General features: G+C 38.5%; 3 protein-coding genes across 10 annotated transcripts in view; 1 reads left to right on the forward strand and 2 right to left on the reverse strand.

Annotated features, from left to right (window-relative positions):
• LOC148426525 (disintegrin and metalloproteinase domain-containing protein 22-like) overlaps positions 1–5,762 on the reverse strand; it is a 65,060-nt gene extending 59,298 nt beyond the window's left edge. For all 6 annotated transcript variants that reach the window (XM_088409561.1, XM_088409559.1, XM_088409560.1 and 3 more), the window contains exons 1-2: positions 5,486–5,762; positions 5,120–5,286 (exon numbers count right to left, since the gene is read on the reverse strand). In XM_088409561.1, the coding sequence (XP_088265687.1) occupies positions 5,120–5,286; positions 5,486–5,582 (264 nt within the window). In that variant the 5' untranslated portion in view covers positions 5,583–5,762. The remainder of the gene's footprint in view (positions 1–5,119; positions 5,287–5,485) is intronic.
• A 1,005-nt stretch (positions 5,763–6,767) lies between these two features.
• LOC148426528 (protein DBF4 homolog A-like) lies at positions 6,768–12,365 on the reverse strand. Of its 3 annotated transcripts, none has more exons than XM_088410869.1 (13): positions 12,067–12,365; positions 11,794–11,916; positions 11,497–11,645; positions 11,015–11,209; positions 10,844–10,894; positions 10,698–10,767; positions 9,875–9,951; positions 9,724–9,769; positions 9,594–9,639; positions 9,497–9,511; positions 8,445–8,547; positions 7,503–7,618; positions 6,768–7,406 (listed from the first exon to the last, which is right to left on the reverse strand). In XM_088410869.1, the coding sequence occupies exons 1-13, from the start codon at positions 12,071–12,073 to the stop codon at positions 6,824–6,826; spliced, it is 1,581 nt and encodes a 526-aa protein (XP_088266995.1). In that variant the 5' UTR covers positions 12,074–12,365; the 3' UTR covers positions 6,768–6,823. The 3 variants fall into 3 exon arrangements, with proteins under 3 accessions (XP_088266995.1, XP_088266993.1, XP_088266994.1); XM_088410867.1 differs by having other exon boundaries at positions 8,445–8,550; positions 9,386–9,511; XM_088410868.1 differs by having other exon boundaries at positions 8,445–8,550; positions 9,386–9,511; positions 12,057–12,365.
• A 171-nt stretch (positions 12,366–12,536) lies between these two features.
• LOC148426529 (mitochondrial glutathione transporter SLC25A40-like) lies at positions 12,537–16,727 on the forward strand. The gene is made up of 10 exons (XM_088411576.1): positions 12,537–12,830; positions 12,968–13,075; positions 13,240–13,299; positions 13,387–13,490; positions 13,562–13,629; positions 13,721–13,845; positions 13,926–14,209; positions 15,343–15,424; positions 15,499–15,576; positions 15,645–16,727. Exons 2-10 carry the CDS (start codon positions 12,973–12,975, stop codon positions 15,776–15,778), a joined length of 1,038 nt encoding a protein of 345 aa, XP_088267702.1. The 5' UTR covers positions 12,537–12,830; positions 12,968–12,972; the 3' UTR covers positions 15,779–16,727.
• Position 16,728: the final 1 nt, after the last annotated feature.

Raw genomic sequence — 16,728 nt, forward strand, 5'->3', positions numbered from 1 at the left:
TCAAAAGTTGCATCGAATGGAAGGCTTTTAATGTCATTGTGTACAATGAAATTGGCAGCAGATTATACAACTTGTTTTGGTTATATCCTAAATTAATACAAGTTGCAATGTTTATCTTTGACAAAGTGGAAGAACATGTTTATGTTTGTACTTTCTTGATCTCATATAATATTATACACTACGTTTGCATACAGAAGTAGTTCATGCAATGTTTTACACTTAAATTCGAAGAGGGAGCTACACATGTTAATCGCTATCTTGTTTTGAATTTTCTGCGTCATGTGTTATAGAATGAGAAGCAAAAAAAAATCTGGAAACAAAATAATTAAGGCAAAATCATCCAGCCCTGCTTAAAGTTTTTGTGAAATGAAAACAGTGTAGTTGAGTGTACTTATTTACAGAGTTCAATAACGTTTTCCAGTGTTTTGAAAAACACAATTTACAGTTTTGGTAACTGAAAAAACACAAGTTGGCTATGATCCAAACTTTGATATTTACCGTATTTTCCGCATTATGAGGCGCACCGGATTGTAAGGCGCACCCTCAATTAATGACATATTTTAAAACTTTTTCCATATATAAGGCCCACCTGATTATAAGGCGTACCCTCAATTCATGACATCTTTTTAAACGTTTTCAATCACAATATAGTAATACTCAAAGTAATAACAATAATAACTCAAATAATTACTCTAAACTCTCAATAGCATAATAACTCAATGTCAATATGACCAAACTTGTTTAACTGTAAACACACAAAAGGAACAGGTAAAGCTTACTTTATCAGTTCATTCTCCATCTACGAATCCCAATCTCAATATTGATCCATATATAAGGTGCACCTGATTATAAGGCGCACCATCAGTTTTTTAAAAAAAATTAACTTTTTACTACACATTCAGCAAAAGTGTCAAAATTCTTTGATTGTACTTCCCTTTGGACTTAACCGAACATGTTCTTGAGACTTCCCATCCTCAAACGTGCATTAAGGTGGTTGCATGAGTGTGATTGATTGGATTGGAGGTGGATACTCATTCCTCTTGAGTGTTGGACACAGATGGTGCACGGGGTTTGATTCATTCATTCACCGCACAGCCCTCAGGGTCAATGGGAGCCCACCAACAGTCATTCCGGTGGTCCCTCCCCCCCTTTCCATTCTTGCGCCGCGGGCTACCTTCATTACGACGGGGATGCTACATGACCGCACAACGGGGGGAGGGGGGTCCGATTCGGGCAGGTGCCCCCTGTGCTCACCCAAGAGTGACCTTGGGCAAGCTCCCCGTGGAGCACAGCCTCTATTGTTTGGAAATGTGTCGACTCTGCTCAATGCATATATGAGTTGGTAAACTGTAAACCGGATGTATATGATTCGATCCTGCAGTTCTCAGATGGGGGTATGAATATTGGGGGTGCGTAAAGGCACTTTAGTGGTTTCTCCAGCTGTCAGCAAATGTAATGCTGTGAAAGTACATTTTTCTTTTCAAATCAAGAGCAAATTATTTGTAACATAAAACAACTTTTTGAATAATTGTTTTGTAGTGAATCTTTTACAAAACATTCTAATTAGGGTCGTCGCTGTACATTTACGATAAATTATTTTATTGATTAATCCATCGCTAAATCGAAGAATTGACTAAAATTTATTTTGCATTAAAGTGCTTTACAAAACATGTTTCTCATGTAGAGATTATTTAACAAATACTGTTGTATGTTTTATACTGTTCATTAAAAGCAACAACAATTAAGCAATATTACATTTCATTTCCCAAATATCATATTTTCATTAAACATAAAAGATAAACCGAACACATTTCATGGACTACCAAAATCTGAATAATTACCATTCAGAAGCTGGAATTTGAGGATTGATCATTTTAAGTTTAAAAATGGCTTTGATTGATTACCCAGTTATTAAAATAGTTGATTCATTCGATAATTTATTAGCTGTCAATTAATTGATTAATTTTGATGGGTCGAGATGTCTGCCTTTATTTTGTTAAAGGGACAATGTGTAAGATTTGGACCGTTTTTTAATTACAGACAGCAGGAGGCGCTGTATTCACATTGTCTATAAGCTATAAGAGACATGGCAACCTTAGGAGGAGTGCCACCCCCCCATGTAACATACATTTATGATAACTAGACCTATTAATATATTTAAAACAAACAGTTGGTTGTTGAGAACACATTTATTTGTCATTTTTTTTAAATGTATAATCATTTAATTTTTCCAGTGTTAATGAAAAACAGTCTGATTCTGACACATTGTCCCTTTAAGTATAGTGCAGATGCTCGAGTCTTACGTAAAGACACCTAAAAATACCTCTACAAATGTAGTTCTTTAATTTAATAAATCAGACATGGATGGCACGGCATACAGTATTTTTTTTCTTGTTGTTGTTGCTGTTGTTGTTTTGTTTTGTTTTTAATCAAAAGTATGCACAGGTTAGTAGTTACTTGGCTGATAAAGGAAAAAAAAAATCACAGGGAGTATTACTCAACTAAGGTTGAGAACCACTAAGCTAATCTTCAATATAAAACGCCTAATGGCTTGAGATAGCAGTAGGTGACTGTGTAATCCACTAACTCTTCCCTCATTGATTTGCGAGTTCCAACAGAATTGACTTTTCATACTACACGGTCCAAATGTGAACACATACACTTTCATTTGCTGCCTTTGTTTTTCTACTAAACACAACTTTTTTTGCTACTCCTCTGCTGGCGGTGTTGATGTTTGCGTCTGAGATTTAAAAATAATCCAGAGAGTCTATAAATAACATTATGCGTGTGTGACATCCTTTCAAAACCACAGGACAGGTTTGTTTTTAGACGGGTGGTGCTAAAAGCAGCCAATAAGTGATCATACGGTCTTAGTTTGATGTTGCAGATGTGTGGCGACTCTCCTGAGGCTTTTGTGAACAGACAACTATCAAAATTATATTTTCCTGCCAATTTTTGTGTAAATGGAATCCATGTGAATCAGGGACAAAGTACAACAGGCATTTTTTTTTTTGGGGCCTTTAAAGCTGGAACATAGGCAGCATGGGATGCCTGTGCATGTGTGTAATAATAACAATATTGCATTGTATTTAATGGCACGTTTAAGAAAGAGTCAATTATTAGTTTAGGAGAGAGGTTCTCCAATGGGGTACAAGTACCTCTGGCTCTTCAGGGGGTATGTGAAATTTTAACAGGGTTTCTGCCACTATGTTTTGTAACACCCAGACAAAAGCAATACTTCTGTCAGTCTTCTCAAATTAGGAGCAAATTAACTGGAACATGAACCCTTGTTTTTTTCCAACATGAAATGGTAGTTAGCAGTGGTTGGGAAGTATAAAAAACATATTTCAATCGTAATTAGTAAAAAAAAAATAATAATAAAAATAAAAAAAGCTAAACTACTGGTTTAAGTCCTATATTTATATATATATATATATATATATATATATATATATATATATATATATATATATATTTATATATATATATATTTATATATATATATATATATATATATATATATATATATATATATATATATATATATATATATATATCAGTCCAGCCTTCTTGTGTGGAGTTTGCATGTTCTCCCCGAGCCCATGGGGGTGTATTGTATTGTATGGTTGTGGATCTCTGTGTGCTGCGACCCAGTTCAGGGTGTACCCCGCCTTCTATAAGCTGGGATAGACACCAGCAGGTCTGGGACTGTCATGATGATAAGTGGCTATAGAAAAAGGATGGATATATATGTTGTGGTAATACATTATGTATTTGATTAAATTTGGGTCTGGGGAGAAGAATCTTTTTTTTTTTTTAGGCAGATGGGTACTGCTTTCTTGTTTGAGGTGTTAAAAAGGAGACAAAGGGTTAACAACTGCTACCATCTGTAGCCGTGCACAGGCCCACACACATTAAATGACACATGACATGTTTGGCTAATGCTAAGTGGCCTTTTGTTTGAAATGGAGCCATCAGACATTCCGCATCACTAAATCGAGTTGCGGTAACAGCGATCTCGATGGTGGCTGCAGCAAATTGGTTATTATATACTCATAATAGCTCATGCTTTTCGAGTGTTTTCTCACTGAACTATGTTTTGCCTGTACATCAGTTGTCATAGGGGATAATTGCTTTTTTTTAATATATTTTCATAAAGAGCATGCAGAGAAATGAGAATAGCAGACATGTTCAAGTGTTTGGATTTTTTTTGTTGTTAATCCACACAAACCTGTGACTAGATTCTTTTCAATTATCACCACAATATTTAGAGGCTTTCTCACATTTTTGATTTAAATAGAACAATATCAGTTTGGATGTTTTTGCAGTTTAATTATTGAAACTGTCCAGAGAACGTTGTTTTTTATTAACTGTATTTATTTCAACATTTTCAGGTATCATTTATCTGTAGATATGTTTTATTAGTCCTACAAGTTTATTTGGTCAAGTTAAAACAACTGTAAAAAAAGATTCACCCAACACATACCAAAAGACATAAGAAAAGATTTTACTGTCTACCCTTCTCACATATCAGACTACCACGATTTTGTGCAAGCAAATTGCTTACTATAGTGTGAAAGAACTGCTTTCAAGTGTGATTTTCACAGTTAACTGGTTAAAAAAACACGTTATTTATAATTAGAGCTTGAAAAAAAACTACAGCATCTTAAATCTGCCTGATGTATGGTTATCCAAGCGTTGCGACCCTTAGTGGACAAGATATATAATAGCAACTTGTGGAATTTATATTCGTGTGGAAGTTGTAAAAATGTAGTCGTTTTTTGTTTTGTTTGGGGGGGTTTTTAGGCCGATGATGTCGTAATAGCGCTTAACTAATTATATGAGCTACGCATGCGAGGAAAGAAAATTCTGCTTGGTAATACAGAACATATATATTTTAGGACTGATGAATCATTAATGAGAATGACTGATGATGAGTTAAATCTTTATCGTTTTTTTTTTTTTCTCTAAACCGCATCTTTCCTGCAAGGCAGAGATGAGCATCACAGCGCCACATCCATATCGTGTTGATATTTTCATCACGTGTTTGCAGAGGACGAGGGGGATGCCAACGGGTAAACAAGAGCCACATCCACCACCACCGAAGCGCGGCTTGTACCTGCTTGGATGCGGGGCTGCCCGTGACGCGGGTGCTGAACTCATGGTGGCCGATCATGCTGTGGTTGTGTCTGCTGAAGAGCAGGCGGACGGGCACCGTATCCTCCTTCTTCTTGCCCAGCCAGCCTCCCCCTTTACGAGGCGTCTTGACGCTCGGCGAAGCGTCACCTGCACCGGGGAGGGAAGACCACCCATTTTATTATTGCTGAGGACAAAAAGACACGTCCACCCCCGTATGAAAACACCCATTGCTCTTATTCCCCAATTATGGCAAAACATGGAACAGCAATAGGCTGAGGCAGAATGTAAATAAATAAAAGCACGCTAGTGAAATCGTGATACCGATAATAATATTATGATGGATTACCAATAGGGGAATGGGGGTTGCTCTGGTGACCGACGTGCATCAATCCACAGACGCACAAAAGGGAAATCCACCAAGATGCGCGCATCATCATCATCATCCTCCTCGCTAAACTGCAAAACAATGCGGTAATCCAAGCGTGGGCTTCGCTAGGGGATGCTGGAGCCGAGGCTGGTGTGTTTCATGCAGTCCCTGTGATCGGATGCCATCGGGGGCTCGGACGAGACTGAACGCCGAGCGCGTCTGAGCGCACCGAGACACGGTGGTTGTTCCGCGGCGAGGAGGGAGGGAGGGATGGAGGGAGGGGGGAGGGGTGGAACCTATGGAGGCAGGACAGGGGACACCTCCTTAAAACGCGTCAATATCCCGCGGATCGCTGACAAACGTCTCATGCATACACATGAGCATGGAGGGGAGCTGCGGCCTTCACACACATACGCACACACACATCGGAACCGATGAAGGAGCGACGTTTCTCCAGCTCCTCTCCTCATCTTGGAGGCTTTTTCACGTGTTTTGTTCAGCTTCACATGTCTAGTTGTAGCTTCTTACGCTAGGCCACGGGTGTCGAACTCAAGGCCCGGGGGCCAGAACCGACCCACCACATCATATGTACCCCGCGAAATGCGAATTAGAACTTCAAATTTCTGGCTAAAACACCAAATAAGCATGTTTTCGTCAACTTTTACACATTTTTTTGGTCGCCAGTACCTGTTTTGAGCAGATTTTAGCAGCCTCTGATTCCAAAATGTTTCAAATTTAACTTCACAGTCCAAATGGCCCTCTGACAGAAACTATAACTACAGTGGCGCACGATAAAAATGAGTAAATGAATTCTAGACATTTATTTTTACGGTGTAATGAGTTTAATGTGTTCAAATTTTTACAGCCAAAGTAATTTTTCTGCCTTAAATTATTTTAATCAATATCCATCTTGGACTTAAAAGTATTTCCCAAATAATTTGAGGGAAAATACTAAATTAAATCTACAAAATAGAGCTATGACATTCTGTTAACGTTTGATATCAAATCTCATTAGGAGCCATTTCACGAGTGAGGCCACTGCCATAGTAATGAAGAAGCTACTTTTGACCATTTGTGGGTTACGTTTTTTTTTTCTTTTTAAATAAGGGTTTGTGTGAGGTTTAACTTTCCTAGAAGTGCATGCAATTTTATCAGCGTCATCTCTTCCATCTTGTGTGCTTTGCTGGTCCCTTGAGGTCATCAAATCTGCAGGAAATCCACAACTCATTTCATCAGTGGCATGGAACCGTTGCCTAAGCGGTTGGAGATTTGTCACAATTTTATTGTGTTATTCTTTTCAAATCAGTCATCTACTTTCTATTTTTGGCGTTTATAAGATCTGACTTTCCGCATCACTGCCCTGGGTGAAGAGCTGCTCTGTGAAGAATGCTCTCCATCTAGCTGTGAGACCTTTCCACCGGCTTTCCCGGGTGAGCTCTCGCTCCGTCCAGTCTCTTCTTGTTGATTTGTGACAACAGAGGGGCTTCCCACGTATGACTCACAGCCTGGCTCCTGATGGCTGTGTGAGTTTGTGTGAGGTACTTGCGCTTCAATGTTGACCTTAGGTATTACTAAAAAGCCTGGGGCCACGCTTTCACCACAAGAGGGTACCATTTCTCGTTCAGTTTTCTGAGGGGAGGAAGTCAACAATTGGAGTCTGCGTTGCTGTTCATGTGAGATAAGTCTTTGGTTTGATTTGTGTGAAATAGTCAAACAGGTCTTGGCATCACTGGGAAGCAGCGGAGCAGAGTGATGGCTTGAAGTGACTTCAAAAGAAAAGCTTTCTTTGAAGGAGTCGGGTGGATGGCTCGTCACCTCCTTAAGTATCTCCGCGGCTCTGACATTGAGTCCCTCCAATGGCCCAATGTCAAGTTGAACAGATGAAACACGGTACTTGGGCCTGATGGGATATCAGGTTTGAAAATCTGTCAGTACATTTAAATTCTTTCAGCGGAATACAGTTTTGAAATAACTGAAAAACATTGAAGAGTCCTACCTTGAAATCAAAGTGTTGAAACGGCGCAAATTGGGGTGCAAGGGGGACACTACTCGGTTCAACACTTTATAAGCATCACTTTTGGAAAAAGCCTGGTGACCTTCACTTCGCAGGTGCTGGGTGAAAGAAAGTCACAAATGATATTATCAGTCCCGTTTAGAGGGTTACGTTTACAATAAGATTTATAGGTATTAACTCCTTCACTGCTAGCCCCATTAAAATGAATTTTTCATGCTGTCAATGGTAGTGAATGTTCAAGTATCAATGAAAAAAGTTAACATTTGATAACTGGCTGAGGATAGTGCTGAGAAAAAAAAGATAGTCCGGCACTTAATTTTGTGTTGTAAACATTTTTCTAAAGCTAATCCACGTATGAAGTAGAGAAACTAAGAAACAAAGAGACACAGAGACTCTGCATACCAGTACTCTACATGACTTTCAATATAATACAGGACATTCACTTTTTAGGGTCAAACAAAAGACAGGTCACAGAGGTCTTTATATTTTTACATTAAAAGTCACTAATATTAATAGAAAATGGAACTTTAGTGTAATGCTAACTTTAACCAAACAAGGACACAGTATTTATGTTTTAGCCAAACTACAGCAGCTGACATATTGCACATTTCCTGCAGCTTGTCAGAATGAAAGGGAAAGTAACAGACAGAACAAAAAAATAGAACAAACTACAGCCTCTCCAGTCTGTTTGGTCTGATACAGGATGGATTCTTCATTAATGACTCCTTAAAATACAGTAAGTGTTGACTGTGAATTTCTTTGTCTTTGTGCAGCTGTTTTATGTTGTTGTCGTAACAGTAAACCTCTTTTCAAATATGTTTCAGTCACAACTGTCATCATGGTAAAAATGACATTTGAAATAACTCGAATCTGAAGTGGTTGTGATTTAGTTGAGAGCCCAGTGTTGGTGCTTATTAGACTTACTGTCATCAAGTTTCCATATTTGGCATTGCAGCACTCACAGTAGCCACCTTCTTTCTTGTCTTTGTTCTTCTTTTGACCGGCAGCTTGTTCTTCAGCTTTGGCACTTCTTGGGGTAAATTATACAAATTATTAGGGTTGGGCAACTAATCAATTTTATTTGCATGAACAAACAAGACACAAAACCCAGAGATTTTTTTTTCTGGGCTGTCCCTTTTCATAGAGTGATATGTAATTTTCAAAGCAGTGATTTAACAAAATATTAGCAACTTTTGACCAGTTAGGAACAAATTGATGTATGACCGCTTATTTTATCATGCCCCAATTATTTTTTCTTAATTTAGGGGAATTGCCTTAAATTCATGCTGGAAGAAAATGTCAGATGTTAGCTTTCAAGGCGTGTTAAAAGAAAGCGAGAAGAAATGTTTTTTTTAAGAGCGATTTAAAAGCAACGAGGGTCTGCGCGGAACTAACAAACAGAGGCAGGCTATTCCAGAGCCTTGGAGCGGGTGCTGCAAAGGCTCGGTCACCACAAGTCTTTAGCCTAGTCTTGGGCGGACCCAGCAGCAGCTGGCCAGCAGAGCAGAGGGCTCAAACTGGGGTTTGTTTAATGAAGGAGCTTGGACTGGCTCTTTGGGCTGTGTTTCATTCTCTTGAGGGTGTTTATGAGATTGTTTACGGTGTCACGCTAAAGTGGCGGAGAATTTACCTCTGACTTCCCTGGACCAATTAAACTTGGTCCTGAACAAACCGCACAAACCATAACTGATGAAAGTTTTTAAGGATGCAGGCTTGAATGATACGAGGTCGCTGTACACACACAGACTGTGCGCATAATGTGGGAGCTATACTAAGAATGACATCGAGCAACAATGCTCACAGGACAGTTTGAGGGAAGGGAGTGTTCTTTACACTTTTTATTAGCCTCATTTAAGTCGCCATACCTGTTCCCTCGCTGTTTTTTCCCAGCAGGGTCTTTACCATCAACCAGGAATGGACAATGAGGAGCAAGCGTCTTTAGCTTCAACTCAGGCATGTTTGTCATGGTGACGTACATTGGACGATAATGCCTGAAGATAAAATGTCAATACATTAAAAATGTGCTTTTGAGAGGCGATTATGAAGTGGATGCGAGATTTTATGTCCTCTAACCTGCTTGAATCTTCAACCTTGATGAATGGTTTTCGGATCCTCCCATCTGTGTAAAAACTGACTTTGAGTACATATTTACACACATCAAACAATTCCTCAAAATAATACAGGTACGGCACAACTTATTCACCTTGGGATTTCTGACAGGTGAGTTGTATTATTGTTGTGGCTTTCACCTATAATACATTGAATGCAAAAGTTTTCAAATATTGAATATATGAATATAAATATACTAATGCTTATAAGTACTGCATGATGAACTGCTGATTGTGTAAACTTACTGTTGTTTTGACTGCAGTCGCCATTGGACAGTGGCTTGCAATGTGCTTTTTTTTCTTCTCAATATACAGCAACACATCTGCAAATGCAGCACAAATCAGATGTGAGCTCGTGCACAACACAAAAACACAATTATTATCACAAATTTCGAAGCCAAATGGACCAAATGTGGCCCAATGTGAAATTCAACTTACCGGTAAATTCTCAGAGGGAATATGTCTCTGTGGTTCAAAAATTAATAATGATAACTTGGAATAACTTCAAACTGAAGAATGCCATGTACTGATTTATATTGTGCTAGTGGAAAACAAAATTAATAAGCAAAACCCATTATCAACGATATTTTTTAGGGGGTGGCTATTTTGCAATTTGCAATCGAATGAAAATGAGCTCACATGTTCTCATGGTTCATGTAACCAATCATGCCTCACCTGCTTTCAGAGTTTGGTCACGTGATGTTCGAAAGCTGAGCCATGATAGGTAATTATCCAAGCCTAGAGCACATATGATGTCTTTTTCAGCCGACAGCAAGTGGCAAAATGACTTCCCTCTGAGATGGATAAGAATGAGTGGATTTTTTGCTTAAAGCATATTTCACAAACACAGTAATAATCAGAAGACCTTGTTTAGACTATTAGGGACACATAGAACATATTTTGTAAAGAACAAATTTTGACCTGACTTCCCCTTTAAACATTAATAAAACATTGCTTTCGTTTTTAAATCAGAATTTATGAGTCAACACATAAAAAAAAGTCACTTGCGGTTTCACCACATAATTTATGTAACATATATATTTACATATTATCTGTAATGTAAACACACCATCAATGTAGAAGATTTTTACACCCCACTTCAGAGCATTTGACAGAATCTTGTTGGGCTGCAAAACGTCCTAAAAAGAGATTCTATCAGCAAGTAAATCTCAAGAGCTCATAAAAATGCTACTTAAATGTAGATGACCAACAAACCTTTTCTTTCACAGCTTTTTCTACTAGAGCTCTCCCATGTCTTGTGATACTCTGCAAAGCAAAAAAAAACAAACAAAAAAAAACTTTAAAAAGACCGGTAAGGATGCTGAATCAAAGAACGAGTTCATAAAAACAATATCAGCACTTTGGAAGCAATCCAAGTGAGCTCACCATGTCTTGACCCCGAGAACTGCCCTTGTTGCTACGACAGTCCGGTTGCAGTGGATTAGATTGAGGGCAAGGTGAACTCTGTCTGGATTGCAGGTAGGGGAGCGAAGAGTCTTGTCTCAGGCACTGCGCATATTTAGTTTCCCTTTTGCTAGAAACAAGATAGTTGATGTCTTTGCTGAAGAACTTGTCGACAACCTGGGATGACAACGAGAAAATGTATTCAAATGTTAGATGTAATTAATGTAATTAATTCAAGGATGAAGTGTTTTTATTTTACTATATTTATAAAACTTCAAAGTTACAATGTCTGTGTTGTTTTTCGCTAGCATGTGCAGCAATCTAACAATAATACACAAGAAGGCTCACTAAGATATTGTCAACATTGTTTCTTAACATTCAATCCTGGGTTTATGGCCTAGAAATGATACTGTAATTACGACTTGAACTAGGTTCGTGATGTTGAGGTCTGTTTGGGGACGCACCCCTCCAAGATCTTTTATATCTCTCTCCAAATGCTCTGCAGTTCTGTTGGACGGCAGGTCAAGATAGAAGACTTTCCCAGACAGAGGCTTCAAGACTGCCAGATGGGACTTGACTGACGACCTACTATCACCAATTTTGCCAGCTTTTCCTGAAAATTCAATAAGGGACAGGGTGAAAAAAGGTGAGCTTTCTGTTATTGCAAACTCGGATATTGACCCACTGTTTTGATGTAATGGGACGAGCTACACAATGTTACCAGAATAACCCTATTTTTTTCAAAAATTTTTAAAAAGTACCTTTACACGCAGGTTGTCGCCGCGTGCTTTGTGCCATCGTTTTATTCTCTTTTTGGGAGCCTAGTTGTATGTGTTCGCCCGCTGCACGTCGACATTCCTGAGCCATGCACTGTCTTTTAACACCTGTGTGTTGTTTTTACACAAAATGAAAAAAAATACAAACTATCAGTTTAAATATCCAAAGTAGGTTCCATTTTATTACAGGTCGTAATTTTAACCATGCTATGAGAGGCAAATGTGTACACCTGAAGTAATGAACTCACCTCTACTCACCTCGCATTTTTATGGTCTCACTGACTCAGCTGAGCTATTTTGACATTTTATGAAGTGGCACCTATCTTCAGTAATTGGAATTTGGTTGAGTTCGATTATTTTTTATTCAGAAAGTTTAACACTCGACGTTCTACTTGACTTTCATTTCCCGCTTTATCAACGTAATCGTAACGGAAATCAGGTTGCCATGTCTGAAAAGTAAGCGCCTTAGGCCGTCAATTCGAAACCACGTCAAAGTTTTGCCTAAAACATACCTATTGCTAGCATCTCGTATTTTTATGATACTTTTTTGTATTTCAAAAATGACGACAGTAAATTTATTCCCCTATTTTCACGACTCTACTGTACGGAGTAATGTTTCGTAATGGTAATCGAAAATTTGGCAACCACGGGCATATGTAAATTAAATGACGTGTTCGAATGTGATGTTTCGACATGAAAAAAAAATATTATCACTGTTCTTCAAAGACACGCCAACGAGCAATAGTTATCCATATAGGATTGAGTAGCGTGTGTGTATATATGCATATATACATTTGTGTGAAACGCTTTAGTTCCATTTTTTGCGAATCTGCGAAAGGGAAAGGGAAACTAATGTTATGAAATGTTTCATCACGTAATGTTATGGACTTGAACGAGTAAATCTCGAGCACGTGTTTCGAAGAAATTTCTTTTGGGGGATTTGTAGAACAGCCCTGCGTTCTACGTGGAGATGTTTATGTTAAACCAAGCAAGGATTTGTTTATGATAAAGTGTTTTGAAAGGTAAGAACGTATTATTGGCTTCATATAGCCACAGGGTACCAACTACGGTCATTTCTATTGTAAAGAAATAAATATAATTTACATGAGTAGATTCCATCCATAAGTAGATTTTAACAGTAATTTCTTGTGTACTCGAGGAAACATGAGCGGTCAACGTCCCTCCACACCAGCCAACGATAATGGCATTACTCCAATTCAACAAATGGTGGCGTCCTGCTCCGGTGCATTGCTCACTTCACTCTTTGGTGAGACTTGTACTCATTATACTGTTTTGCATTCATCCTATCAAAAAACCTTTCACTATGGGTGATGTGGATTATGGGGCCACTCAGAGTGTGGGGCATAGGCCGCCAGTTGCCCACCCTTTCTGTAGAAAATGTACAATACATTAAATTTACCTTTTCCCCAGTGACACCTTTGGATGTTGTGAAGATCAGACTTCAAGCACAGAAAAATCCTTTCCCTAAAGGTAAATTAAAATAACATTTTGCCTAACAACTGTTTTTGTAACAAATGTGACCAAAATGTGCTAATTTATTTTTCTTTCACTGCTTAGGAAAATGCTTTGTCTATTGCAACGGCCTAATGGACCACATTTGTGTGTGCATGAATGGCAACAAGGCCTGGTATAAAGCACAAGGACACTTCAATGGCACGGCGGTAAATACGTACAAATCCTAATGCGTCACAGAGCAGTCATGATCAGGTTGTAATATTGTGTGCTACGACAGGACGCATTTGTCAAAATCGTACGTACCGAAGGAATCCGGTCCTTATGGAGTGGTCTACCTCCAACTCTGTGAGTATGAACCTGGTCATTTCTTTTCAGTGTCATCCAGATTTCACTATATTAAATGGATCAATGTTATTGCTTTTTTTCCTCACTCCAGTGTGATGGCCGTGCCAGCTACCATCATCTACTTCACCTGTTACGACCAGCTCCGTTCAAAACTCAAGGTCAAGATGGGTCAACACGAGCAGTTCGCCCCTATGTTGGCGGGAGCTGCTGCCAGAGGTTTAATTTGACACTTTTATGAATAATGATAAAAGGTTTGTCTGGCGCAAACACAACACTGCCATCTGTTCCTCCACCAGTGGGCGCAGCCTCTGTGATCAGTCCAATCGAGCTTCTGCGCACCAAAAAGCAGTCGGAGAAGCTGTCGTACAGGGAACTGAGAAATTGCGTGCGCACAGCTGTGGAGGCGGAAGGCTGGCTGTCGTTGTGGCGAGGCCTGGGACCCACGCTGCTTCGGGATGTGCCCTTCTCTGCCATGTACTGGTACAACTATGAGCGTGGTAAACGGTGGCTGTGCCAGCGCTATGGCACCAAGGAGCCCACCTTTCCCATGACCTTTGTGTCTGGCGCAACATCGGGCACGGTGAGAACATTGGACAGGAACTAACATATGGAATTGACATACTAAATGAGCACTTACATAGATACGAAATTTATTTAGCTATTCTCAGCAGTAACAAGCTATTATTTGATTCCTACTTAAATTAATAACTGTATTTTTTTCATGTGCAATTAATAGATCTAAAAACACATTTTGTCACATGCTGTCAACTGAAAATGACAGATGGAATCATGTGTCATGCAACAACCAATCACGGCTCAGCTTTTGAATGTCACATGACCAAACCTAAAAAAACAGATGAGCCTGCCTGGTCATTACCCAAGCCTTGAATACGTGACAAAATTTTCAGTCAACAGCAAGTGGAAAAACGTGTTTGTAAATGTATTAATTTTACAAGAAAAAAATAATTTAGAAATAATTAATTATAGACAAATTACCTTTTTACTGCTGAAAATTGGCAAATATTCGAATGTTAAGTCATGCCTGTTTCTTTGACTTTCTGCTATTAATATGCAAAAGATCATACCATCAGTCTTGATTTAAAAATGATTGTTCACACTACCAGTAGCTAGAGTTTGTTATCTATGTCATGTCCAATGTCAAATTCATGTCATATAAAATGCTACCCACAAGCCATTCTCAACAAATCTCTTGCACACTAATCTGCCTCTGCCTTACTACATGCATAAATAATTCTTTGCACTACATGATATTTGCACTATATTATTAGCACCATTGTTTTTGTAGTTGTTTTTTTTTTTTTGTTGCTATTCTCATTGCTACTTATTGCCTGAACATGAAATGTAGTCTGTTACTCGGGGAGTGAACGAAATAAGAATTTCATTGTGTGGTATAATAATACTATACATACGATAGTAAAACTCTGGAATCTTGGTAGACATTTCATTTCCCATTTTCAATGCTGATTCAGCAGTAAAGCCACAGTACACTATTTTAAGTACTATGCATTTCACCTTTGGAACTGATTGACTAAAATGTGTGGAATTATAAATTCTACAGCATAATTCATTCACTATAACCTAATGAAACTAGATTATTTTTTAAATCTATTCCTGACAATGGGAGTGAATAAGTTAAATTATTGAAATGCTTCTGTATATTTATCGGTAAGCGTCCCAATTTTTTTTTTCCAGATTGCATCCATTCTTACGTTGCCGTTTGATGTGGTGAAAACGAGAAGGCAGGTGGAACTCGGGGAGCTGCAAGCGATGAATTGTAAATATGGCCTCAATGTCATTGTTTTCTCTTGAATGTGAATCATTTCACGCATGATTATTTCTGTGCGGCAGTATCACATAAGGCGTCCTCCACGATCACTGTGATGAAGAAGATTGTGGCGCAGCACGGCGTTAAAGGCTTGTTTGCAGGTTAGCATCACATTTGGCTAATATTTTGTCATTCAAAACTTTTTCTTACCCACTCTTCTCCCCGGCAGGTTTCCTCCCTCGAGTGATCAAAGTGGCGCCGGCCTGCGCTATCATGATCAGCACCTACGAGATGGGGAAGGATTTTTTTCGCAAGCATAACCAGGATCGCGTACTTGGACCTCTGCATACCAATAATACCTGAAATGTAATGGGTTGGCATCCTAAAAAACTGAGCTGGGAGATTATCAAAAGTATATTGTAGTATTTATGATTTAATATTCCATTATCAAGCTAATCTTTTTTGCACTACGTGAAATACAGTGAACCCCTTGCTGCAAATAATGGCCCAATCCTAAAGTGGGTTTCTAATCCCATAAAGATGCTTTAATATGGTAGCGAAACACTAAAATGAAGACGATCATAAAACATCAAATCCTTGATTATAGCACACAAGATATTCATGAAACCATGCTACATAAATGACAAGAGAGACCTGCTTTGAATTTCACTTTTGACTGTACATGGTGCATTCAAGGACCACCGACAGAACAGGTCAAACACATGTCATCAAATGTCATCAGAGTGCTACTTTTACTGCTTTGACCTCAGTGGTAACATTAAACTGACACGTTTTTCTGAACAAAAAATGAGAATTCAAAATCAGGAATAAGCAGGGGTTCTGTGTATATCCATTCCATTTATGAGTACTTATATATTTTCTTAAAACCACTGCATGTACACTGTGCCTAGTATGATAACTAAGGCTGAATTTTGACCAGTTGCAAAGGTTAAAGAATCCAAATACATGTATTCTTAAAATACAGAATATACTTTATTTGGATAGGAAAATATCTGACTGGTATGAACTCCCATTTCCATACCGGTGTTGTACCAAGCAGAAAAATCAAATTCAAATGAGGATAAGTATTATTGAAAATAAAGAGATTCATGGATCTTCCATAAAGCTGTGTGATACTACAGATATAGCCCAATCGCCTGTCACTAGTGTAAAGCTTTACTTCCTCTTTTACAACCTGTGCTTGTGCCAAATAGTCCTCACTGAATGAAAAATGTGATTCAAACGTTTTTAATGTGAAATGTGCCATAATCTGACATTTTTCTTCCTCCGAATAAAGTTTATTCAAAATGAAG

Source organism: Hippichthys cyanospilos, chromosome 3, assembly GCF_059441005.1.
Source record: "Hippichthys cyanospilos isolate Australia breed blue-spotted pipefish chromosome 3, RoL_Hcya_1.0, whole genome shotgun sequence".
In the NCBI taxonomy this organism is placed as follows: domain Eukaryota; kingdom Metazoa; phylum Chordata; class Actinopteri; order Syngnathiformes; family Syngnathidae; genus Hippichthys; species Hippichthys cyanospilos.